Source organism: Perca flavescens, chromosome 13 (assembly GCF_004354835.1).
Source record: "Perca flavescens isolate YP-PL-M2 chromosome 13, PFLA_1.0, whole genome shotgun sequence".
Lineage (NCBI taxonomy): Eukaryota > Metazoa > Chordata > Actinopteri > Perciformes > Percidae > Perca > Perca flavescens.
This window is the reverse complement of record NC_041343.1, coordinates 31,633,906-31,661,095: the sequence shown is the minus strand read 5'-3', so window position 1 is coordinate 31,661,095 and position 27,190 is coordinate 31,633,906. Positions and strand designations below refer to the sequence as shown.

The 27,190-nt window shown below is 40.2% G+C and overlaps 3 protein-coding genes across 3 annotated transcripts; all 3 read right to left on the bottom strand.

Annotated features, from left to right (window-relative positions):
* Nucleotides 1-550: 550 nt before the first annotated feature.
* Nucleotides 551-1,504, bottom strand: LOC114566244 (putative gustatory receptor clone PTE03). Its single transcript, XM_028594571.1, has one exon. It carries the CDS (start codon nucleotides 1,499-1,501, stop codon nucleotides 551-553), a length of 951 nt encoding a protein of 316 aa, XP_028450372.1. The 5' UTR covers nucleotides 1,502-1,504.
* Nucleotides 1,505-6,794: 5,290 nt separating this feature from the next.
* On the bottom strand, nucleotides 6,795-7,739 carry LOC114566689 (olfactory receptor 52K1-like). Its single transcript, XM_028595363.1, has one exon. It carries the CDS (start codon nucleotides 7,734-7,736, stop codon nucleotides 6,795-6,797), a length of 942 nt encoding a protein of 313 aa, XP_028451164.1. The 5' UTR covers nucleotides 7,737-7,739.
* A 12,823-nt stretch (nucleotides 7,740-20,562) lies between these two features.
* LOC114566243 (olfactory receptor 2K2-like) lies at nucleotides 20,563-22,960 on the bottom strand. The gene is made up of 3 exons (XM_028594570.1): nucleotides 22,599-22,960; nucleotides 21,517-21,743; nucleotides 20,563-20,915 (listed from the first exon to the last, which is right to left on the bottom strand). The coding sequence occupies exons 1-3, from the start codon at nucleotides 22,958-22,960 to the stop codon at nucleotides 20,563-20,565; spliced, it is 942 nt and encodes a 313-aa protein (XP_028450371.1).
* Nucleotides 22,961-27,190: the final 4,230 nt, after the last annotated feature.

The window sequence follows — 27,190 nt, the reverse complement described above, 5'->3', positions numbered from 1 at the left end:
TTTTTTGTATTTTAAACCAGGGATCTTCAACAAGGGGTCCGGGACCCCTAGGGGCCTCCAAATTAGTTAATTCATTTTTTTATTTTATTTTTTTTTAAGACTATTTTTTGGTTGCTTTTCCCTCTATTTGAAAGTGGATAGATGTGAAAGGGGAGAGAGATGGGGGACGACACCCAAGATGGGGCGAACGCTCTTACTGGGTGAGCTAGAGGTCGCCCCAAATTGTTAATTTTTGAAAGTTTTTTCAAAAATTAAAAAGTCTTTACATGAATCCAACATATTATTAGGAAGTATAAATCCCCACTGATGATAGGCTTACCAGCCTAAAGGTAACATAGTAACAAAGTTAGCCATCCATAGATACAGTACATCCCAAAAATTCACTGTGACACGTGTAACATTAAACAAGATTTATGAAATCATGCCAGCAATTATAATAATCTGTGCTAATTTCTGAATTCAAAATGAGGAGAAAGAAAAGCAAAAACAAACACAGACAAGCACATTTCTTCTCAAATATGTTGGGGTTTTCTTTTTTACTTATTTGTATTTAACATTTAAACGATGGCAAAACCTTTCTCAACTGGAACGATTGTGACAGGAATTTCTGAATCTCTTTAGATTGCACGCCATAAATAATGGGGTTAAGGCAGCCGGGGATGATGTGAAACAAAATAGCAGCCATTTTTCTGTAGTCTGAATACTGAGGGAAACGATGCAGGATGATGATCAGCGTTCCACTCGATATCATAATTAGATATGCAAAGAGATGAGTGCTGCAGGTCTTCAAGGCTTTACGGTTCAGAGACTTGTTGTTACTCATCAGACAGACTACTGCAATCTTAGTATAGGTGAGAACTGTGCTGCCTATTGAAACTGTGACCAGAACTACCACAAAAGTGAGGCCATAGACATTATTAATAAACACATCCTCGCATGAGAGTTTAAACAGTGAGGCATTGTCACAGTAAGGATTTGTGATCAGAGTCCTGCATCGGTTTAGCCGTATGGTTAGACCAAGCAGAATCCCAACCAACATAAAGGACACTCCCCAGGCAGAAACTGTCAGCTTGATCACCATTTTGTTGGTCATTATGGCAGCATAGCGCAGGGGATTGCAGATGGCCACATATCTGTCAAAGGCCATAATCATGAGCACTGTGTGGGCAGTGGTGCCAAATATGTGTGTTGTAAAAGCTTGGATCACACATTCATAATAACTGATGATGCGCTCAGAGGGAGGACGCAACATGTCTAAAAGCAAACGGGGCACCATGATAGAATTTCCAAGTACATCATTTAAGGGCAGGTTGCAAAAAAGCAGATACATGGGCTGGTGAAGATTTTTGTCAATGAAAACAAGAATAGCAATACCAACGTTTGCTACAATTATTAACAGGTAGGAGAAGAAGAGAAAGAGAAAGACAGTATATGTAGACTCTTTTGAAACAATTAACCCCTCCAGTTGGAGGTTAAAGCTGTTGTAGGTGTAGTTTTCCATCAACCTGAAACAAAAGACACAAAAGAGAATGCTGATTTATCACATAAGTCATAAGATCTTTCAATAGAAAATATGTGAATGTAAACCGAGGAAAGATTTGAAATAGTTAAGTGATGAGATAATTAAAAGCATTTAAATGTTATCTTTAATTTCTCTTGGCTTGCCTGCAGTCATTAAACCTTCTGCCAGAAGTCCACAACCTCCGTCTCAGTTTTAAAACAGATGTAGGTCAGGGTGACGAAACAGTCGTCAAACCAGTAGCCATAGGCAACACTGCTGAACTAATTGATGGAGGTTGGCAGGGTTTGTTGTTGGGTAATTCAAATTAATTCATTTTTTTATTTTTTATTTTAACCTTTATTTAACCAGGTAGGCCGTTGAGAACAGGATCTCATTTGCAACAGCAACCTGGCCAAGAAAAGCAGAAGAGTGCAAGACAACATACAGTTTCACATTCAATACAAAAATACCGAATACAATAGGCGAAATAAAGTGCAAATTAAAGGAACACGCAACTTATTGGGAATTTAGCTTATTCACTGTAACCCCCAGAGTTAGACAAGTTGATACATACCCTTCTCATCTCCGTGCGTGCTGTAACGCTGTCTGACGGCTCCAGCATTAGCTTAGCCTAGCACAGATCCTGCAGGTAACTGGTTCCAACTAGCCTACTGCTCCCAATTGTGACAAAAGTGACAAAATAACGGCAACATGTTCCTATTTACATGTTGTGATTAAATAGAAGTCTGGCGTGTACAAAAAACAACGTAACATGAGACACAGCCACCTTCTAACAGTAAACAAACCAGGAATTATATTCTCAGACAGGCTTGCTGTGAGCATATCACTCCACCCAAGTACTATATTCTTCCGCCTGAGAATATAGTTCCTGGTTTGTTTACAGTTAGAAGGTGGCTGTGTCTCATATTACGTTGTTTTTTGTACACGCTCTGACTCTATAAATCACAACATGTAAATAGGAACATGTTGGTGTTATTTTGTCACTTATTCGGAGCAGTAGGATTACTGGAACCATTCACCTGCATGTTCTGTGCTGGCCTGATGCCGCTGGAGCCATCAGACAGCATTACAGCACACACTGAGATGAGAAGGGTATGTATGGCCTTGTCTAACTCTGGGGGTTATGGTGAATAAGCTAAATTCCAAATAAGTCGGCGTGTTCCTTTAAGTAGGCATTCCAAAGGCAGCGCAAAGTGAGGTGTAAGTAAGTCGATGGATATGCGAAAGTGATATGGTAATAACACAATGTACATGAATGAGTTTATATCACTGCTGAGATGTAGTAAAAACTCAAAATACAGTTAGTGCAAATTGTGGTTTAGTTAGTGATGTAGATCAGTTATAACGTAATATATATGAATAGACAGTCTATATAAATGCTGAGATGTAGTAAAGAGTCAATGTACAGTTAGTGCAGATTTTGGTCTAGATAGTGATCTAGATCAGTAGATGGACAAAAATTGTATGACAAGAAAGGTGGGAAGAATAACAGTTGAGCATGCCAGGGCAGATGAATAGTGCAAAAGAGCGTAAACAGATATCAAATGATAGCAGGGCAGGTGAAGATGTGCATCTGAGCAAATATGCAATGGGGCATTACAGAGATTATGGAATAAGGGTGGGCAAAACAGTGCATGAATGATGGAGAACAGTTAGCACGTACAGTGATTGGACAGGAGCTCAGACAGATGTACTTTAAAGGCAGTTAGTGGGATAAGGATTTTGAGTTTCAGGGTTTTTTAAGGACTTTCGAAAGACAGGGTAAGAGAGATATGGGTCTATTGCAGTTTGGGTCAAGGGTGTCTCCCCCTTTGAAAAGAGGGATGACTGCAGCAGATTTCCAATCTCCGGGAATTTCTGAACATGCAAGAGACAGGTTAAACAGGTTGGTAATGGGAGAAGCAATAATCTTTTGCAGATCACTTTGGGAAATTGGGGTCCAGGTTGTCTAGCGCAGCTGATTTGTATGGGTCCAGATTTTGCAACACTCTCAACATATCAGCTGTCAGGATTGGGGTGAAGGAGAAGCGTGGTGGGAGGTGGGGGGGGGGCGTGTAGCTGCAGGGGTTGTATAGCAGTTTGCTGAGGTGCCAGCCACCAGATGGAAAGCATGACCGGCTTCAACGAAATGCAGTTTGAAGTAGCGAGCCTTAGCTACCCAAACTGCCTGAGTGTACCGGTTCCTGGCTGCTTTAAAGACTTGCATGTTATGGGGGTTGCTCGAGGCTAATGCAGATCTCCACAGGATGTTTTTATGTTGGTTGAGAAAATCAAGTTTAGGTAGCAGACTTCTGATGTTAAGGTGCATAAAGCCAAGACTTTTGCGATTGCAGAAATCAGTGAATGAAAGCAACTGAGGAGAAGAGAAGGCATTAGGGCCTGAATTTGGCTATATGTCTCTTGAGGAGCAGAGAAGAAGAAGGATAAGTATTTGGCCCATAGCCTTAAAAGCTGGTCATTTAGTCATTCATGTAGTACTTCATAAACTATCAGTAATATACGTAAGGATTAATAGTATCTCATACATGACTTAATGTGGGAACAATATGTTAATTAATGCATCAATTAAAGTATTTCAATCATCGTGATTTCTGATTTATTAATGATTTTCATGTCTTCTTACAAAAAACTGAGCAGTCACAGCAGTGTTTTATTTGTTTGTTTATTTAGGAACCTCATTAGCTCCTGCATTGCAGGTGCTATTTTTCCTGTGGTTCTTACAACTCACTTTAAAATGTGGCAATGCAATAGTAAATACACATAACAACATCATAAATAAAAACTAAAAACTGTAAGACAAAAACTAAACACACACTATCATTTCATGACACAACTCAAAATAACAAAATACACACACATAAGACAAGGACAGACACAGACAGCTCCACCAGAGCAGTCAGCGGGCATTCCTTACATTTAGGTTGAACACATTTTTAAGACAGGTATATCCACGTACTATCATCACATAACCTCTCTTAATCCTCTCTGGACACATTTCACATATTCTGAAGAATTGTAGCATTGTAATCATTGTTAACTAAACATTACTTCTTCATAACGTCACCATGTTTGTGGCCCTTCAAATAAAGTGCTGACTTGGTCCATCTTTAACATTGATTAAAGGTGTATTAAGAATTAAAGGAGCGGGTTGGTAAAATGATACTGAGTTCACTACATTGACACAAAATACAGTATACTGCAGATGCATTTTTATAGTTGCTGAATTCAAAACAACATAAGGCACTTAAACAGTAATGCCTGAGAGCAATACTCCAAGTTGGATATTTTACTAACTTCTAAGTGTCTGAACACCAGATATGTCTTGAACATTTATTTTAAATTCATCTGAAGGGCCAAAAAACATGATAAAGTAATGGAGAAGTTCAGTTCAGTTTCTTTAGTCTGCCACTTTAACTACAGATTTACCTATTTATCATAATGATTGAAATACCTTAATTTACGCATTAATTAACATTGTTCCCACATTAAGTCATGTATACGGAAGAGGATTAGGGCCACTGGTGAAAAAAATATTTGAGTTTTGACTTTATTCTCAGAATTCTGACTTTATTCTCAGAATTCTGACTTTATTCTCAGAATTCTGACTTTAATCTCAGAATTCTGACTTTATTCTCAGATTAAAGTCAGAATTCTGAGATTAAAGTCAGAATTCTGAGAACTCAATATATTTTTTTCACCAGTGGCCCTAATCCTCTTCCGTACATGTATGAGATACTATTAACATTACTGATAGTTCATGAATTACTACATGAATGAATTCATGATAATTAATATCCTATTATTATAAAGTACTCTGGATCCTATATCGCATCACTACACTATTTTAACAACTATAACGCAGCCATACGTTTTTGATCCGTGTTGTTCATAACTGGACTAAATGGAAGAAACCATATAACTATGTAAACTACTTACTTTTGCTGTAGAAGCACAAATATCCAGGAAAAAATTACCAATATATCAAAATCTCCGAGTCGGACAGGCAAAACGCTCCGCTTTTGAGACGCTCCCAGTGTGGTATGACGCATGGCATAAAACAGAACAAAACCACGGCGCAGCTGGATTGCAGCAGATCCAACCCTGGTGGAATTTCGGGCTGAAAGTACTCAATGCGACATAATGCACGCATAAGCATCTTAATTCAGGAGTTGAAACTACAGATCACAGCTCACTACTATTTTTTAAGTGAAAATCAATTATAATTATGATGATGATGATGATGATGATGATGATGATGATAGGCTTACCGGCCTATAGGTAAGGTAGTAACTAAGGCCATCCATAGATACAGTTCATCCCAAAGTATTCACTGTGTTACATGTATGTGTAACATTAAACATGATTTATAAAATCATGCCGACAATTATTAGGATGTTTCAATAGTTTAATACTCTATGCAACAAAAGGTATAAAGACTTTAGGCCACCCAACAAGTTATTGTAAACCCCAGTTTAATATGCAACTTCATTTTATACAACATATGTAGTAGTGGGTCCCCTGATATAAACAAATTAACATAACATATAACAAGAGTGAAACATGTGAACAGGGATCAAACTATATGAAAAAGAACAAATATCTTTATCTCTATAGTAGAGCTGCAAAGATTCATTCATTAATCGAAATTTGTAAAAAATGGTGATTTGTGGATTATACCCAATAGGTTTCTGTGGCCAAACGCCTTCTTTTGAGATTCATGGTTACGTTATGACACATTTTGGGACTGGATTTGGGGTTGGTATGACAACATTTTTGAGTGAAGAAAAAACGTTGGAATCCTAATACCCCTTTATGTATAGGTATTAAAAAGACACTGCAACAAAAAGTAAAAACAAACTAAAAAAAAAACCTACTCCATAAGGATAATAATGAGAGGATATAGTCACAAAGGATTTGCATCTTGGACTTTGGGAAACACTGATCCACATTTTTCAACATGTTCTGACATTTTAGAGACCAAACAACTCATCCATTCATCCAGAATATAATCCACACATTAATCAACAAAGCAACCCCAAGTTGCAAACCAAACATTTTACATCTTATATAATTATCTTGCAATACATTGATTGAGGGGTGTTGAAAACATTGATATTTAAATATAAGTAAAATATGAACAACATTTTGTCTAAACTTGAGCCATCTGTGCCCCTTTCTTAATTCAAAATGAAGAGAAAGAAAAGCAAAAACAAACACAGACGAGCACATTTCTTCTGAAATATGTTGGGGTTTTCTTTTTTGTATTTAACATTTATGATGGCAAAACCTTTCTCAAATGGAACCATTGTGACAGGAATTTCTGAATCTCTTTAGACTGCACGCCATAAATAATGGGGTTAAGGCAGCCTGGGATGATGTGAAACAAAATAGCAGCCAGTTTTCTGTAGTCTGAGTACTGAGGGAAGCGATGCAGGATGATGACCAGCATTCCACTTAACAACATAATTAGATATGCTAAGAGATGAGTGCTGCAGGTCTTCAAGGCTTTACTGTTCAGAGACTTGTTGTTACTCATCAGACAGACTACTGTAATTGTAGTATATGTGAGAACCGTGCTGCCTATTGAACCTGTGAACAGAACAACAGTGAAAGCCAAGCCATAGATATTATTAATAGACACATCCTCACAGGAGAGTTTAAACAGTGAGGCATTGTCACAGTAGGGGTTTTGGATCAGAGTCCTGCATCGGTTCAGCCGTATGGTCAGACCGAGCAGAATCCCAACCATTACTAAGGCCACTCCCCAGGCAGAAACTGTCAGCTTGATCACCATTTTGTTGGTCATTATGGCAGCATAGCGCAGGGGATTGCAGATGGCCAAATATCTGTCAAAGGCCATAATCATGAGGACTGTGTGGGAAGTGGTGCCATATACGTGTGTTGTAAAAGCTTGGATCACACATTCATAATAACTGATGATGTGTACAGATGAAGACTGCAAGATATCTGAAAGCAAGCGGGGCAGCAAGATAGAATTTCCAATAACGTCATTAACCGGCAGGTTGCAGAAAAGCAGATACATGGGCTGGTGAAGGCTTTTGTCCATGAAAACCAGAATTACAATGCCAACATTTGCAAATATAATAATTAGGTAGGAGAAAAAGAAGAAGAGAAAGACAGGGTACACAGAAACTTCTGTAACCTTTAACCCCTCCAGTTGGAGGTTAAAGCTGTTGTAGGTGTAGTTTTCCATCAACCTGAAACAAAAGACACAAAAGAGAATGCTGATTTATCACATAAGTCATAAGATCTTTCAATAGAACATCTGTGAATGTAAACCAATGAGAGCTTTGAAACAGTTAGTGATAAGATAATTAAAAGCATTTCCATATTATCTTAACTTCTCTTGGCTTGCCTGCAGTCATCAAACACTCACTAGCCAACCTTCTGCCAGAAGTCCACAACCTCTGTCTCAGTTTTATAACAGATAAGTAGGTAAGGGTGACGTAACATCAAGTCATCAAGCTGGTAGCCAAAGGCAACACTGCTGCACTAATTGATGGAGGTTGGTAGTGTTTTTTGTCTTAGTTGTTTTTTTTCACAATGAAGCACTAACACCCTTTATGTATTTTTTCTTGGCAGAAAAAGCATATAAAAAGCCTTGGTATAGTATATTATCTTCTGGAAAAACCAGGGGGGAAAAACAGGGAAAAATCAAAGAACATGGCACTCCTGGCCAAACTTGGGGACATTAAGGAACGCCATGAAACATAACATGTCTCATGGCAACGTTCATAACTATATTGTGTCATGAAGGGGTTAAAGGTGCTCACAAACCTCTTTCAAACACCAGATATCCTTTACTCTCTCCACTCAAAATTGCTCAGCACCCTGGGGTGGACAGCGTACGACTTTGGTCTATTGATCTTGATTTTGAATATGCATTAAAAGAAAGTTGTTGACCAACTCTCTTGGTAGTTGAAGGAAAGACCTGTTATGGAGAGTGACCCACTGTGTAGCTCATGTTAATATCATCCCCCCCATCACCTTCTTCTCGACTTAATACCAAAGAATGTGAGATACGCTAAAAACTATCAACTCAAAGAAGGAAGAATCGAAGGACAGAATGACTGCCATTGCTCTTTTCACAGAGGATGCTCTGTACACCAGGTGCTGGGTTGTTCTTCTGCAAATATCTGACTCTTTTGGGCCCTTTAACCAAATGCCCAGAAAGTATTTTACATCCTGAATCTTTGGTGTTTCGCATGCTACTGGTTTATGAGTGGACTTAACTACATCCATGGACCTGAAATCCCTATTTGCCCATTCCAAGAACCACCTCCGTTTAGCCAACTCTGGAAGAAAGTTCTAATTCTGTAAGCTCGTATTCAGCCGTTAATTTGTTTCCATGCAACTTTGTCTTTTCCTGGAACTGCAACAGATTGAAAGTCATTGATTGGTGCAAATTCATGTGGTGATGGGTGAAGGGAACCTGAAACCATTTGTCTGATACAGCATCCTTCTTGAATAGCTCAAGCTATTTATGAAGCAAGTACGAAAAGTAATGCACTGTAATTCGTCTGTATTCCACCTAGATATTACTGCATGCAGCACAGTGACTGCCGCTGTTAAAGTGTGTGAACATCCTCGTAGGGAGGAGGTCAGGGTGGATGTTTGTGTCGTGTAAGGGGAAAACAAGACTTTCATCAAGAAAACAGGTGTTCATGTCCAGGGAGTATTACTAAAGGGGACAGGTGTTTTAATCCTTTATCGTAAGTTGTTGTTTTGTTGTGTAAACTTCATTGTTTTCGGCTAAACCTAACGGCAATGGCCCCTGAAAGGATTGTAACCTCATGGTGCTCTGCGTCCATCATGGATGGATGAAAAGGTCTCTGTTTGTCCAGACTACAAATCAACCACAGAGTTTTCAAACCAAAACAGGGACAGCATTGTTTCCAAATGTCTATATGTAAGGGGTTCGTAAAAACCGGAGTAGGGTAGACGCAAAAGATATTAGTTTTTAAATGAAAATGTAGTAGTGTAGATGCAGCCTCAGGGGGTTTAGTCAGTCGGAGGACTGTGGGTGAGGTTAAAGGTCCAATGTGTATGAATTTCTCCCATCTAGTGTTGAGTTTGATGTCCATGATCAAGACAGCTCAACGCAATGAACTTCCAATGAAGTCCAAGACAAGTCGTCTGTCTCCATCTTGTCTGCTTAGTTTGTGGTTATGCTATCGCTCTATTTATCTGTACATACGGTCAACATTCAAATATTGTCCTGCAAACTGCCTGCTGGACAGTATTCCTGCACGCTTACTTAAAGTTTTTAACCCTGTTGGGTCCAGTATTTTATCCTTGGTTAAAGCATCTCTCATCTCAGGGTGTGTTCCAGCTTTTAAACATGCGGTTGTGCAACCACTTTTAAAAAAGAAAAATCTGGATCCTTCAGTTTTCTGTAATTTTAGACCTATTCCTAAACTTCCCTTTTCATCTAAAGTCTTGGAGAAGGTTGTTTTTAATCACCTTCAATCATTTTTAGATGATTTTAATACTTATTTAAGTTCCAGTCTGGTTTTAAGCCCTGCCATAGTACTGAAACTGCCCTTCTAAGAGTATACAACGATCTTCTCTTAGCGGTTGACTCAGGAAACTCCGCTGATTTAGTGCTTTTAGATTTGACTGCTGCCTTTGACACAGTCAACCACTCTAACCTCTTATCCCGACTCAAACAAAGTGTTGGCATTACGGGCATAGCCCTAAATGGTTTGAATCTTACTTGACAGGAGTTTTGCTGTCCACCTTGGGAATTGCTCTTCATCTGCTGCCCCTCTTTCTTGTGGGGTCCCCCAAAGTTCCACTTTGGGACCCATGCTCTTTTCTCTGTACATGCTGCCCTTAGGGTCCATTTAAAAAAAAAAAACATAACATTTCTTTCCTTTGTTTTGCAGATGATGTACAAATCTATACCCTGTAAAAAACAATGTGAAGGACACTATCCAGCCTTTGTTGAACTGCTTGAGTGATCTCCAAATTTGGTTGGATCAGAATTTTCTCTGTCTCAGTGATAAGACTGAAATTGTTGTGTTTGGTCGTGCTGTACATTTTAGTGCATGTGTAGATGCTTTTGGTACTTTAGGTTCCCCTATTCGTCCTTTTACCAAGAATCTGGGTATGATTTTTGGCAGTGCTTTTAAATTTGACAAACAGATTAGTGAACCATCACCTTATCGTGGTGGAGAGGTTTGTGTGTCTCTGTGAACCTGAGGGCTGTGTTGTCTGGAGCTTTGTGCTCCTGGTAGGGTCTCCCAAGGCAAAGTGGTCTCAGGTGAGGGGCCAGACAAAGAATGGTTCAAAAACCCCAATGAATAAACGAGGTAGAGATGGAGTGACCCTGCCCGGAGGAAGCCCGGGGCCCACGTCTGGAGCCAGGCCCAGACGGCGGGCTCGTCGGCGAGCGCCTGGTGGCCAGGTTTGCCACGGAGCCCGGCCGGGCACAGCCCGAACAAGCTACGTGGCTCCCATCTCTCCAGCCCATGGGCCCACCACCTGTGGGAGGAACCGCTGGGGTCGGGTGCGCTGCCACATGGGTGGCAGTGAAGGTCAGGGGACTCAACAGACCAGACCCGGGCAGCAGACGCTGGCTCTGGGGACGTGGAACGTCACCTCTCTGTGGGGGAAGGAGCCGGAACTGGTGCGGGAGGTGGAGCGCTACCGGTTAGATCTGGTGGGGCTTACCTCTACGCACAGTCTCGGTTCTGGAACCATACTCCTGGATAGGGGTTGGACTCTTTTCTTCTCCGGAGTTGCCCAGGGTGTGAGGCGCCGGGCGGGTGTGGGGATACTCACAAGCCCCCGGCTGAGCGCCGCTACGTTGGAGTTTACCCCGGTGGACGAGAGGGTTGCCTCCCTACGCCTGCGGGTTGTGGGGGGGAAAACTCTGACTGTTGTTTGTGCATATGCACCAAACAGGAGTTCGGAGTATTCGGCCTTCTTGGAGACCTTGACTGGAGTCCTGCATGGGGCTCCAGTGGGGGGACTCCATTGTTCTGCTGGGGGACTTCAACGCACACGTGGGCAATGATGGAGACACCTGGAGAGGCGTGATTGGGAGGAACGGCCTCCCTGATCTAAACCAGAGTGGTTGTTTGTTGTTGGACTTCTGTGCTAGTCATGGATTGTCTATAACGAATACCATGTTCGAACATAGGGATGCTCATAAGCGTTTTTGTTTTTAAATGTGCTATATAAATAAAATTGAACTGAATTTTATATATCGCAATCAACTCTCTTGCACCACGCAGTTCAAAGTATGTATTACAGCTACGGTAGCCTTCACGCTTCAAAAAGCCGGTCTCTTGCTCTTTTCAATATCCTGATGTGTGTTTCCTTCTTCATACTTGCCATGGCCAGGATGCGATGATACCCATTAGCAGCACCTGTGAGTTGTAATGTGACAGCGAAAACGCGAAAGATGGAGCAGTATGTCCTGTAGGTCCCTTACCGGTTAACGTATTTCAAGATAGCGCATGAACATGGAGCGTTTATCCCAGTTCATGTGAATGCAAATGTAAAATTATAAGCCAAAAGGAATACTTGGAAATGATGGTGGTGGTAAATATTCATGAAAAAGGACAAGTTTGTGACACGTTACACACTGGGCTTTTAAGCTGTGTTTTTATCTGGTAAAGAGAATGATTAAAAGTTTGTACTTTTTTGTGCTCATGAGCCATCTTACAGAACGGAAACAGAAAACTGACTTGATTTGGATTAAAAGTCAAAAAACAGACAAATTGATGTTGTCAAATGATTGTTGTTTTAGTGTGGTCTGAGCCATGAAGACTTCCCTACTGAGTAATGTCATGCAAATATGACCTCACTGTTTCACCACCAGTGTTTGTTTGCTGTTGTTGTGGTGACAATTTCTTAATGAGAAGGAACTCTGCAGGGAAGCTTTTTCTGTTCACACTCAACAAATAACATGAGATCACCAGGGGCCTGTTTCACAAAAGCAGAATATATAAATCCAGGATAACTGATAAAGCGAGGCTTGACCTAGTCTAATCTGTGCATCCTGGCTTGGTGCGTTTCACAAAGGCCAAGCCAGGCTGAGGAGGAGAGACTAGGTCGAGCCAGGCTGAGGAGGAGCGACTAGGTCAGGCTGAGGAGGAGAGACTAGGACAAGTCAGGCTGAGGAGGAGAGACTAGGTCGAGTAAGGCTGAGGAGGAGAGACTAGGTCGAGTCAGGCTGAGGAGGAGAGACTAGGTCGAGCCAGGCTGAGGAGGAGAGACTAGGTCGAGTCAGGCTGAACTAATTCAGATAGATGCGCGTCCACGGATTTCCTCAAAAGACCTCGAGGTCGATCAGAGATTTCCTGATGCCAAAATGGAGAATACGCATTGTACATAGACTACTTTATACAGAGAGAGCAGCAGCTTCTTGTTGAAGTATGATGACGTGAAACACAGTATTTGAATTTTGCCTTAAAAGTAAGCAGAAGATAATGTTACTCAGGAAATTTACCATGAAGATCCATTTTCTATAACGCTAGAATATGAAGCCTAAATATCTCTTTCACTCTGTTCCTCCCTCTCTCTCATTGGCTAAAATATTAATTTCCTGAGTCATATTAACTTCCACTACTCGCTTTTAAAGCAAAGTGTACAGGTGTTCGTTTTTGCAAATGACAAGTGACACATTGAATGGTTTCATTTAAGAGCAGTAGTTCATAAATGTATATTTTTAGACCATCATCTAGTCTGTCCACTATTATCTGCCACACTTTGACTCGCGTTTTTTTATTTTTTATAGAGGACGAGTTTCCTTCTCTACATATGATATGCCTTGCTCCCTTGTATATATGGACATAGAAAATAAAGACACTGAAGAAATTGCACTGTAAAATCTAGAAACTATAAAGATAATAAAGTGATAATAAAAAAAAAAGAGATGAATTGATCTTGTATGGGGAGGACGAGATATATGAACTTGCAAAGGATCTGGCTGAACCAGCCAGAGAGGCTGTTGAAGATTTCCGTTCCTGGAAACTGCAAGAGGATCAAAGTGGGAAGACCTTAAGAAGATTGATAGTTGCAAGCCAAACATATCTAGCAACTTCAGCAGAGTGTGAACAAGGGTTTTCTGCCATGAATGATACAGCCAGTAAGACAAGAAATCGCCTGAGGGTCAGAAGTCTCTCAGCTGTCTTGTTCGTTGACATTAATGCACCCCCATTGGAGATGTTCGACCCTAAGCCTTTTGTGCTGTCCTGGCTTAAAGAAGGGCACTGCCCATCTACTGCAAAGAAGGCAGGAAAGGAAGCAAAGAATAAGAGAGAAGACAGACCACTGTGGTCCATTATGTGTTGATGTTAGACAATACTCCTTTAAAAGGTCTAGAGCAGTGGTGCCCGCCCAGTCCTGCTCCTGGAGAGCTACTGTTCTGTAGGTCTTCTCTCCAACCCCAGTTAATATTTAATAGTTTATTGATGTTGTGTATTTTTGTTCTCAAGTATGGTTTATTAATTAGATATTTTTATACTTGGCGAAAGTTGTCTGGCACCTCAGGGATGCAATCCTAGTGTTTCTGTGTTCGGTTGATGTATTTGCTTCCTAAGAAGGGGATCAGCCCATTTAAACAGCTAATGTCAACATTTAAAGAAAAAGAAATAGAAATATCATATAAAGAGCCTCAAAGAGGTTTAGTGATTTATCCTTAACTTTGAACACAGATGAAGTTGTTAACAAATAAATAAAATATGGGCCTGGTCACTTAACATGTTGATTTTGAATAATGTGGTTACTACTGGATTATTGTCATTTTAATGGCTTTCAGTCATGTTAGAATATCTTACTTTTTTTTTTTTTTTAAACGTGTCCCTAAAGATTTTAGTTCAGGTTATAGATTGACTACTTTAAAACAAAGTAAACCATCTAATGTAGGTACAGTCTTTATAGACATTATTATTCAATCCAGCAGCTAGTTGTTTTACAAATCCCATTAACATAAGGGATGAGAAATGCCATTTGTATTTGATCAAACCCTTTGAAGGTGCATGGTGCTGCCATAATGAGTACACCTGGTGGATTTAGGTAATTTAGTTAACTTCCTTGCTCAAGGAAATAATGACTGTTATCCACTTTGTCATGTCAGGGATTTATATAAGGTGCTGTAACTTTGTTGCTCCAGAATTAGAGGGTTACCTGTTAGATTATAGCCAATCCACTTCTCCAGACACCACTACAATACTGGGACTAGCCCAAACCATGAAAAACATCCCAAGACCATTATCCCACCTTCACAATATGTCAATATAATTTTGCCTGCAGTATATAATGTAGCAAGGTAGTCTTCAGTATTTTTTATAATTACATTTTAGGGGACCCCCCAAGAGTCCTAAATCATTTCGAACCCTGCCTTTACTCACTTTTTAGTGCCAGCCCAGAACGCTGGGCCATCTACAAAGAGAAAATGGGTTGCTCTTTGAATTGCCTTTCAGACACTTGCTGGAGTGCAAGAATCATGGCTGTTAAACCTGTAACACAGCACCTTCCTTCTGTCATTGAAGCCCTTGACAGTATACGCACGACATGTAGTCTCACCAGCGAGGTCAGATCAGAGGCTGTGATCTGAAGAACTACTTCATGTCATTTAATGCTATTGTCCTACTCACTGTCTGGCTCAAAGTATTGCAGTGCATTGACGACACGAATGTGGTTATCCAGTCTGGAAAAATCTCTCTTGACACAGAGGTAGCCAATGGACCTTTTTCACAGCAGACATTTTTTGACTTGTCATAGTAGGAAAAGCACAGCTGAACTTGATAACCTTAATGATGGCTCAATTCCATCAAGTGTCCCAGTAAGCTATTTCAGTGAGTCAGCCTGCACAATACCAGGGCCTCTCCTAAGTGGAATGCAGCCATCATTTTTTTCATTACACCTGTGCTTTTCTTACTATGACATGTCAACATGTCTGCCATGAAAAAGGTCTATATCAGTGCCTTAACAAAAGAGATGCTGGCTCTTAGAGATGAATGGGAGTCACTCCTGTCTGAGGCAACACTGATTGCAACACAAATAGATTATGCACCTCAGTTTAGCAAGAATCACAGTCAGCAAAAGAAAAGGAAAATATTCCATGATGAGACCTCTCAAGAGGAGACAGTTCAGGACAGTGCAGCAACAGTGTTTCGGAACAGTGTTTTTAACGGTTATGGACAGCATCATCAGTGATCTGGACACCAGGTTCCACACCACTGCAGAAATAGTTGAGGAATTCTCTGCTGTTTTAAAAGTTGGGCATATTAATGAGGATAAAGTCCCTTCTGTGTGCCAACCACTTATCAAGAAGTATTCCAGAGATCCAAGTTTGAAAATCAAATAAGACACCTGAACACAGTATATGCTGCTACTTTCCCTCCTAACTTGTCCCATCTTGGTCTCCTGAATGCAATTAACAAGATGCAGCTACACAGCATTTTTGGAGAAGTCTGCATTGCTTTACGTATATTTTGTACATTGCCTGTGACTATTGCTGGTGGGGAGAGAGCTTTCAGTAAGCTAAAACTGATAAAAAACTATTTGAGGTCCACTACGTCTCAGGACAGGCTTTGCAGATCAAAGACTTGATCAGTGACTTTGCTAGCAAGAAGGCTCGGCGCTGGGCTCTTGGTGAGTCAGGCTGAGCAAGGGCCAGTGATAGCTGCCAAATGGCATGGCTATGGAGATTGGATATTACTACAGACATAATGCCCACAGCCTAAAAAAAACTACAAGATGTATGGCTGGACTGCCAAAAATGCGTTGAGTGGTTATTTGAGAGAAAAGTGTGGGTTTCCAGGAGTCCTTTGTTCTTATTCATACCTTTTAATTTGAGGTCACTGGTACTGTTAGTTTGTTATGACCATATTCCAAACCTCAAAACCTTTTGATTTAGTGAACACTTGATCTGTTTTGTAGCACTATAATAACCCTGGTGGAAATTCCATGTTACATGTCCACTTTATTTTCTTGTTTGCATATATGTGCAGCTAAGTTAAAAAATCTGCTGTTTTCATTGTTCATGATGTTAGTTATTTTGATTGAAAAGTTAATATATATTTAAGTTTGTTCCGGTTTCTTTTTTAAAATCTTTCATTAATAATTCTAATAATAATAATTTTGTTAAGAGAATTTTCCATTTTGTCAAATTTTACAATAAAAATACATTGAGACTGTAAAAGATGGCCTTCAGCACATTTTGTTTGCTTTTAATCTTGCATAAAATAGTGAACTGCATACTAGACTTGCATGCATGTACAAATTACCAGCAGTAAGGAGTGTGGCAGGAGTGTGCCTATGTTCCCACAGCCCTGTGTTCCCACATTTCCTTTTTCATAAATCAGATTTTATCCCCATTTCTCCCAATTTGGTAGCCAATTACACCCAACCTATTATCCAGTAGCAATGGACTACAGATGGAATGTAACCCTAACATAGGGCCTAATTTTAACAAACAAATCGTAGAAATGTGGGACTATAGGGCTGTGGGAATATAGGGCCTAATTTTCAGTTAAAAAAAAATAAAAAATAAATAAAAATCTTAGAAATGTGGGAACATATGGTTGGGGGAGATGTTAGCAAACATGGTAATTATAACAAACCATTACCCCAGAAAATCTTCCCTTTTTTACAGCACAAATGTTGGCATTTATGCAAAACAGCAGTCCACAAACCAATGGGTGACATCACTGCTGCTACGTCCATTATTTTTAAAGTCTGTGGTGCAAACACAAAGGTACGGAGTGCAGGGAGGGGTGTGGGGTCAGTAAGGGAACCAGCTGCAAAGTTTTGCTCCGAGGCTCCCAAATAGGTTAGTACAGTTGCTTAAACAAAACCTTCAGCCTCCCAGTAAGAAACTTTAAAGAGTTAAGCAACTGTAGAGCATCAGTTTGATCCCAGGAAGTGACCCCGGCCCAAACTGAGGGCCGCGGTCAACCGTTAATCCAGCCTAGGGTCCCCAGGAAGTACGCTCATATTGGACAATGGTTTTAAAAACACAACTCTGTCCATGAACAAAATGTTTTTGAAACGTTTTATTGCTGAATATTTTTCACATGATTCACATTATACAAACAGTGGAAAAAACTATACAGGGCAACAATTAGGGATGGCTGAAGTGAAACTGACGTTCTGAAGCTTTGTCGAGATCCCGAAGCGCAGATGTTTCGAAACACTGATTCAAAGCGTGATTCAAAACACCCATGTCACGTGACTACGGCTAAATGAAACATCGGAGTGTTTCACAAGTGTTTCAACAGGTGGCATGAATCAGCGTTTGATTGACAGGGTCGGGAACACACAATCGCACATCAGTATAAAAGTGAAGTCAACGCATCTTGACCTCGTGGGTTTTTGTGAGAGGAGTTTGATTTTGAAATAGCGGATTTTTGGTGATATAGTGACATTCATAGTGCGAGTTGTTTAGTTATATTTAGGCTTACATTTAAATTTACACATTGACTGATAGGCTAGAGACAGAGTATACATACAGTGACACATTAATAGATAGATAGATACATATAGATAGATAGATAGATAGATAGATAGATAGATAGATAGATAGATAGATAGATATGGAAGCTCCGTTTTCATTTTCATTCAGAGCCACAAATGTCAACATCAGGCCCATCATAATCAACATCAACCAGTAGAAACACAGGACAGTTTATGGGATGATCGTATCCGTGAAACCCAGATGATACACAATGCTACAGCTGATGCCACAGTGGAAGTGAAAAAATACCTCAACTATGCATTTTTTGCCCAGAACTCATGATCCCCTAACTTACTTGAAAGAGAGAGCAGTAATCTTTCCTCATTTGTATGTCCTTGCTAAAAGATATCTTTGCATACCAGCAACAAGTGTCCCTTGTGAGAGGATTTTTTCAAAGGCTGGAGAAATTATCTGTAAAAAAAGAAGTAGGCTAAGTCCTTCCACAGCAGAGAAATTAATATTTTTGAATAAACATCTATAAAAAAGTGAGACATTGTGGCTTGATTTCTTTTATTAATATTCATTTTTCATGACCAAAATAACATTATGCACAGTGAGTAGCCTATGGGCTTCACATATTAGAAAAATACAATAATAATTTTTTTTTTTAATGGCTCATTGTCAATGTTTTTCAGATCAACACCTGCAAGTGACCACTAGGTGTCATCGTTGAGACGGGTGTCGGATTGTTTCGAAGCCTCGACACAATATGGCACATTTGCTTCAACTGTTTCATTGTTTCACGAAGCCTCGATCTGCCCACCACTAGCAACAATCCTAAACCGCAAAGACATCACAGCAGATTCGCCCATCTCAAAAGTAAATAAATGCTCATGATGCATGGTTCATGAGAAATCTCTCTGACTGGCTAAACAACTGAACAGAATGAGATGCCTGCACTCTGCTAATATGCCCATATGCTTTTTTTGTGCTGCAATGTTTCCTCAGGCAAACGGTATTCAACAGTGGCTCAAGCATATACATAGGGCACAGACATGGTCAGCTTATCATGCATCAGCTGAACTCATTTTAAACTAATTACCAAGGCCTTGGTCAGCTGAGCTCATTTAAACTAATTACCAAGGCCTACCACCTATACCATAGTCACCACATAAAGCCATTAGTGATAAAATTACATATACATAATATGCACACAGACAATGAAAAAAACTGCCAAAAACCTAACTTATAAAATAACATTATGTGCTGCACTATCCCACTGGCTAAACAAACACCATTTGTCACCCAGCGCTTTTTAAAGTCGTATGAAGTAAGTAATCTTTTCTAAAATAACAACTCATCTGTAAAATCTGATTAATTTGTTTATGTTTGTGTATTGTCTTTGTTTTTATGTGGTTTTGTTTATCTTTCTTCGTTTACAACATACTCTTGATTGTGATCAATAAAAGAACCAAATCAAATTAAAGTGTTTAAACAATATTAACAAAGAGTCCAACAGTAGGGACATTTTTCTAAAGGGCAGGCATCATATTTTCTTAACTTAACTTATCAGGAAAATAACCAAGATAGAGAGATTTAAAAGTTGTACTGAAGTTGAAACCAATGTATTTTTTAAATAATTAATGCCACTTCCTTGCAGTAAGACAAAAAAACCAAGGCATGATCGACCAAGGTCCCTCCAACAACTTAGCTGGGTTAGTTTATTTCAGGGCTTCTCAAAGGGTGGACCAAGGTTCGCATATGGACCGAACAGCAAATCAATCCGGACTCAAACCGTTCCTCATGCTATGAATATAAGACGCCGAAACACCAACCCGATTATCATCCGTTGGAAAGTCTGGCGAGGTCGGTGACTCGAGTCTGTTCGGTGTGCTCCATGCCGTCGTCAGTCAGAGGAGTCATCGGCCTTCATTTGGGCCGATTTTACATTTTGAATCGGAAGGCGGGCACTGCCGGCAGTCAGACTAAAATTACCCATCTGATTGGTGGAGCACTAACCCGGAAATTACGAGCGGGATGAGCGTGACTAGAGTCTCTCAAAATCTGACGGAAATCTATTAAACTGACCTTCGTCGATCTGAAATGAAAACTGCACGGCCTATTTCTCGCTTAAAATGTTTTCAGAAACACATTGAACGGTGAACTATCTTCGTAAAATATGAGATTGTATTCCGAACGAAGCCACCATTATGCTCGGTTGTAAAATCTGGGAGCAGCCAGACCCATGTGACGTGTTCGTCCAATCAGCTGCCGGTTTTCATTTTTTGGGCGACAATACAGATTAGCGCCGCCTGCTGTTATGGAGACATATTACGTGTCGCGCACGCTCAGAATGTAAGCTCAAGTCACTTCGAGGCACTTCCGAGACGATCGGCCGTCGGATTGGTGTGTCAGAGCCTTTAGGATTGTTTCTTAATCTTTCGTGCCTCTTCAACTAGGCCACAAGTATGCCACAAACCTAAATAATCTTTAATACTGCGATGTACAGTGTAATTGAAAACTTTACAAGCAGGTAAAACAGATGTTAAAAGTTTTCTACAGTTAATTATCAGGAATACAATGACCTAAAGAAGTTAACCCCCTCTCATTTTCTGACTTGGATATAGGTTAAATGCTTGATGATGCTTGCACGTAATTCTTTACTGACCAATCCATAGATAATGGGGTTAATGACTGGTGGGACGATGGTGAAAAGGATGCTGAAGAACTTCTTGATATTTTGCGAGATGGAAGGGAACCTTTGACTCACAATTACAACCAGTGAAGATATTTCGTAGAGCACATACACAACAAGGTGCGATGCGCACGTCTGAAAGGCCTTACTTCGGATGGTGCTGTCAGCTCTGCCTCGTTTTACGGAAGCATGCAGGATTCTACAGTAGGAAAAAGCAATGACGAGGAAGATGCTTGTACTCAGAAACCAGGACATGGAGAGACCTAGAGAAACATAAGGAATCATTTAAACCATTATTAGGTATCATTTAAACCTTCCACCTCAGTCTATCATAAATCTGTCACATTTTGCCCTTCAGTGCTGAATATGCTGAACCCCTGCTGATAAGAGCTGCTGATAAGGGACAATGTTAAAAACATGCCGTATGTAGTTTTATTTTAGTCTCACATTGCCAGACCTTGCATTTCTTCAAACCAATCACAATTGTCTTGACGGTGGCTCTGCAAAATATGGGTTAAGGACTTGTTTTGATAAAAACGTCCCAGTTAGAAGTAAAGTAAGTAAATGTCGTAAACATACCTTTTGTAAATCTTTACAATCATTCACCAAAAGAAGTAAGCAGGCCTGCCTTCTTGCATAATTCAAATTTTCATCAAATTTTGACATTTTTAGCGCTTAACATTAGCGTTGTAGCTTGGAGGTTGTTCTTGTTTCCCTTTGCGATCGGATTTTGACACAGAGATAGTAGCAATGGAGGGGCAAAGCACATTGCCAGGATAAGCCTGGCAAGCCAGACATCCAGCAAATGTTTGCCTTGTCAGGCTTATCCTGGCAATGAACTTAATTATAAACAAATACACTGACCATAAATGTTGTTTATAGGGGTGGGACTGCAGGCCAGGCCTAGGATACCACGGTTGCTGCAGTAGATGTGTTGGATGGTATTGCCACACAGCGGGGTATCAACGTGCCAGGCGAAGAGCACACCAATTAACAGCAGAGCGATGAACCAGGCCAGGGCGCAGCAGGAGTGCAGCCGAGCCGATGTCATGATGGTGTGATACCTGAGTGGTTCACACACAGCAATATACCTGCAGAGGGAGAGCACTGTTAAAGATGTAAAACCATCCTTAGCTTTATTCCAGTTAAAGATATATATTTTTACAAGATCTTAGCATCTCAATATGTTTGCATCTGATTCTGTATGCATTAGAAATATCCTGATGTTGCTCTTTTTTAGGCTTCGCTTACATACAAACACATAAACCCAATTACACTGTATGGCTGCAGTCAAGCCCGCAAAAAGTTGGCCAAGCTGCTGGAGGAGGATTTTACATGGCAAATCTACTATTTTGTGAATTTTGTGCAAAGGTTAATAAACATTAAGACAGTATTTAGGACAAAAGATTCAACTTATGAATGAAAGTTTTTAAAAGAGTCTAGAAGGGAACTTTGTTAAGAAACTGAGACCTTTCTTATTATTACATGTCATTTAGCTGATACTTATCCAAAGTGACTTATAAATTGCTATATATGTCAAAGGTTGCACGCCTCTGGAGCAACTAGGGGTTAAGTGTTTTGCTCAGGGACACATTGGTTGATGTGTCACAGTGGGAATCAAACACCAAAGGCATGTGTCATAGCTACTGTGCCATCACCAACCCCATCCCAAGATACAGACTGGAAACGTTGAAGGAAAGCAAGGGGGTGACAGAAGGTTTTATTGCCCATTAATTAAAAAAACTGCCCAAGTAACAAAACAACAGCACCAAAGAGCATCAGCCTGACATAACCGTTAACAGCAGAAATCTGTAAAATGACAACTTTGAAACACTAAAGAATTGTTTTAGATAAGTCATCTGAGTCACTATGTACCATTTAAGCATGACAGAAAAACGACTTGAATCAGTGATTAACTTTCTGGATGTGAGGATGAGTTTCATTACCTGTCATAGGCCATCACTCCCAGAATAGTCTGCGCTGCGACGCCGTACGTGTGCACAGAGAAGGCCTGGGCGATGGCTGGGATGTAGGCGATTTTCTTCTGGCCCGTCAAGAAGTGTATCATGAGGCGAGGCAGCACCGCTGTGGCCCCCAACAGATCACAAACTACCAGGTTACAAACCATTACGAACATGGGTCTGTGCAGGTTCTTGTCGATGACAATGACGCACAGCACCACGCAATTCCCCAACAGCATGACCATGTAGTGAAGCAGAGCCAGGAAGAAGAGGAAGGCACCGTAGCCTGGTGGTACATCGAAGCCCTCCAACTCGAACACGATAGGCTGTGTGAGAGGAGTTACCATTGTTACGTTCTCCATCCAAAACAGTGCAGTTCTGTAAAAGACAAGTTTATGAAAACCCTCCCAACAGGTAACTTTTCAGGCATCAGAGATAGTGATAATAATTTTAGACTTACAGTATAACAACACGTTATAACAAACTTCAATAAAAGGTTGTAAAATAAACAAAAGAGTTCTTGGTCTCTGACATTTGTCTTTCTTAGTAATTAGATTAGATTAGATTAGATTAGATTCAACTTTATAGTCATTGCACAGGTAAGGACAACCAGTACAACGAAATGCAGTTTAACATCTAACCAGAGGTGCAATAATTAAAAGTGCTTTTTCTTCATAGCAGTGCTTAAGTGCATTAGCAAATAAAGTGCATAGAGTTCAGAGAAATCAGACAGTCCATAGTCCATATAATAGTAGAGACAGAATGCAGTATGATCATGTTAATCCATTATTAAAGTGCATTATCAAATAAAGTGCATAGAGTTCAGAGAAATCAGACAGTCCATAGTCCATATAATAGTAGAGACAGAATGCAGTATGATCATGTTAATCCATTATTAAAGTGCATTATCAAATAAAGTGCATAGAGTTCTGAGAAATCAGACAGTCCATAGTCCATATAATAGTAGAGACAGAATGCAGTATGATCATATATAGTGCATTCTTGAGGTAATTCTTAAATGAATTAAATAAATCACACAGTTTTACCTGCAGTAGAACACACAACTGACACTTAATGAACAGACGTCTCAGAGCGATAAAGATTTCATCAAACATTAAAACAAAAGAAATAAAGGTAATGTCTATTGATCACAACACTATGAAGGTTCTTATGGAAAGCCTAAAGCGTCCTGTTCCACTCTCCTGTCTTCTCGTCAGAGCGCTGATGAGGCTCTGACTCGTCGAGGAGAGTGCGTTTGCTTTTAATAATTTCCCTTTGGGTTCTAGGTGTCCATCAGAAACATAAACACACCCTTAAATTCCTCTGCACATCATGTCAGAAGGTGGCACTAAGACTCAACGTTTGGCTGTGATTTTAAAATGCTTACATTGGCACTCATAAGTTTATGAACCCATGCTAAAGTTGACTAAAAAGAGGAATGAAAAAATCATCTTTTGCAAATTGATCTTAATGCCTTAATTAAAAAAATAGAAAAAATGAAACCTTTAAGGACGCCAATTGTCTTCGTGAATGATTAATGTATCCTAAATAAATAAATTTTCTTCCTTAAAATACAGGGGGCATAAGTCAGTATTCCCATAGAGGCAGGCAGATTTTTATTTTTATAGGCCAGTTATTACATGGATCAGGATACTCTGCATCCTGATAAAGTTCCCTTGGCCTTTTGGAATTAAAATAGCCCCCCACATCACCACATACCCTTCACCATACCCCCACATCATCACATACCCTTCACCATTCCCCCACATCATCACATACCCTTCACCATACCCCCACATCATCACATACCCTTCACCATTCCCCCACATCATCACATACCCTTCACCATACCTAGAGATAGGCTAACTGAAATAAAACCATGCCATATAGCTGGTTTGATTTGCATTCAGAGATGATTTTATGGATTATGGACATTTCCAAAAGATGATTTATTTTATTCCTCTTTTTAGTCAACTTTAGCATGGGTTCATAAACTTATGAGTGCCACTGTACTTCCTAGGAGATATTTCAAACACATTGCTAACCATACATAAATCTGAATCTTACCACCTGAGTGAAGATATGGGTTGGTGTGACTAGCTTTATAGTATTGACCTAGTGTTGAGCTGCCTTTATAGATTTGTTTACAGAAAGCGATGCCAGGAAATGAGGGCCGAGGACTTTATGGTTCATGGTCGGTCCCTTAACCCATAGACCATTTAGGGTGCCACCTCAAACATATTTTGCAGACAACTGAACTGAAGTTTTCCCATTGTATTATCATAATAACAGCATTTTTAGGTCAGCCTTTAGTATTTAGCTACAACAGTTTTATGGTAGAGGATCATTACAAACTCTCTGGTGTGAAACAAGGATGTACCACAAGTCCATCACAACCCCGACCTTAACATCCGTAGTTTTTACCTTGCTACATAAAGGAATTCTTTTGGCATTAGAAAAGATGCTAAAAATGTAGTTAGTTTGTCATGAATTTATTCTCACTTGTGCAGTGCCTGTTGAAAACGTGCCTGTTCAGAACGGGCTGATTGCTTCGGCCTCCGGTATTGCTCATCCAAACAACTTCACACTCAACACTGTGCTTCCTCTGGTCCTGAGAAACTCACCTGCTCAACCAATGCTCGAGTCTACGCATCATTTCCTTACAGATAGCTATCTGGATACAGGCTATTCCCGGGAACCAAAGCGTTCATTCTGAAAGTTACATTGCTGATTACTAGAATTGTTGGGGCTTTGTAAATTATAGAGTGTGGTCTAGACCTACTCTATCTGTAAATTGTCTCCAGATAACTGTTGTTATAATTTGATACTATAAATAAAATGTAATTGAATTGATGCTTGGAATGTTTGAGTTTGCTACAAAGAGAGCTAACTTTACCCAGCATGCCGTTCTGTAGTTTAGGAGTCCCCTCTCAGTATACTACACAGTGTGTAGCTGCAGCTAGTGAATATGTTTTTGTGTCAGCTTACGAAGAACATAACTTGTTTCTCTTAGTTTCCTCCAGACTCTCCATTCTCTTCATGTATATTCATGATCATCTCTGCCTCAGTTTGTGTGTCCAGATTGAAACTTGTGTGCGTGTTGTGGTTTACCTGTGTTATCATTATTAGGCTATAATGAGTGTCCTGGAGGCCTCGGAGCTCCCAGGTGTCTCAGTGACCAGCAGATTAATAGAATTAAAGGCTTGCAATGAGGCATTCAAGGGACTATGCACAGGGAGCCTCTCTCTCTCTCTCTCTCTCTCTCTCTCTCTCTCTCTCTGGAGAGACTCCAGCCTGCAGACCGGCCTTCTGTCTTTACTCCCACCCTCGGTCCATCTCATCATCTCCTGCAGGAGTGTTTGTCGTGTTAAGCCCCTGTGTGTGTGTGTGTGTGTGTGTGTGTGTGTGTGTGTGTGTGTGTGTGTGTGTGTGTGTGTGCGTGTGCAATTGCTGAATCTGTCTTCATTTCAGATCAACAAAGGTCCGTTTAAAAGATTTTCGTCAGATTTTGAGAGGCTCTAGTCACGCTCATCCCGCTCGTCATTTCCGGGTTAGCGCTCCACCAATCAGATCGGTCATTGAGTCCCACTGCCCGCCCTCCGATTCAACAAGTCAAATCGGCCAAAATGAAGGCCGACGGCTCCTCCAACTGACGACAGCACGTCACAAACCGAACAGACTCGAGTCACCGACCTCGCCAGACTGTCCCACGGCCGATTATCGCGTTGGTGTGTCAGCGCCTTTAAAAAAACGGGCCATTACACAAATGAATTTATGGCATTTCCTACAAAAAGAGTTATATGATGTACAGTATGTCCCATGCAGAAGAAGATTTTCTTATTTTTACCACGGGGGACCGCCCCATGAACGACTGTTTTGATTAATTATTTTTTAATTCCTAAAACGCTAAAGGGGTGAACATCCACATGAACAACCATTGGCATGTTATCATTGTCCGTGTTATTTTTTAGGTGTTTGGAGCCCTGGTGTTTATAGGGTGACTTCTGTACTTTTCAACCTGGGGCCTGTTTCACAAAACCAAGATAAGGGATTAAGCTGGTTATCCTGGATGAATTTAGCCTTGACTCGGTTTCACGAAAGCAGAGGCACATAAATCACCATGGAGATTTATTCTGTGCAGCTAGCCTGGTCCTGACCAGGCTAACAGCCAGGTTAACAGCTAGCCTGCTCCTGACCAGGCTAACAGCCAGGCTAACAGCCAGGATTTATTTAATCCTGGAACCTTTTCTGTTCACTCAGCAGTGGTTTTACCTTATTGTTATCAGCCTGGATTAAAATACAACAGGTGCATATTGCTGTTCATTTAAGTACTGTTATTATTTAAAGTTGCGACCATTATTTTTTTTTATAATTATAAATTTGTCATTGTTACTGTTATATTGCTGTATGAAGACTGCTGTTCATATTGTTGTAAGAAGTTTGATGAATATATTATGGAAATTGTTGAGATAATTAAAAAAGGCTGATAAAATTTCAAATGAGTTTTAAATGAAGTCTATTACTAAGGGCAATACATACAATGCTGTACATTTCTATAGTTGACCAATATACCTTCA

Excerpts from the sequence above, each read along its gene's own strand:
- LOC114566689 (XM_028595363.1), bottom strand. The coding sequence starts at position 7,736 with ATGGAAAACTACACCTACAACAGCTTTAACCTCCAACTGGAGGGGTTA.
- LOC114566244 (XM_028594571.1), bottom strand. The coding sequence starts at position 1,501 with ATGGAAAACTACACCTACAACAGCTTTAACCTCCAACTGGAGGGGTTA.
- LOC114566243 (XM_028594570.1), bottom strand. The coding sequence starts at position 22,960 with ATGGTAACTCCTCTCACACAGCCTATCGTGTTCGAGTTGGAGGGCTTC. Across the intron at positions 21,744-22,598 it reads GGAGTGATGGCCTATGACAG|GTATATTGCTGTGTGTGAAC; the intron begins GTAATGAAACTC and ends CTCCCTCTGCAG. Across the intron at positions 20,916-21,516 it reads CCCTATAAACAACATTTATG|GTCTCTCCATGTCCTGGTTT; the intron begins GTCAGTGTATTT and ends ATGTTTCTCTAG.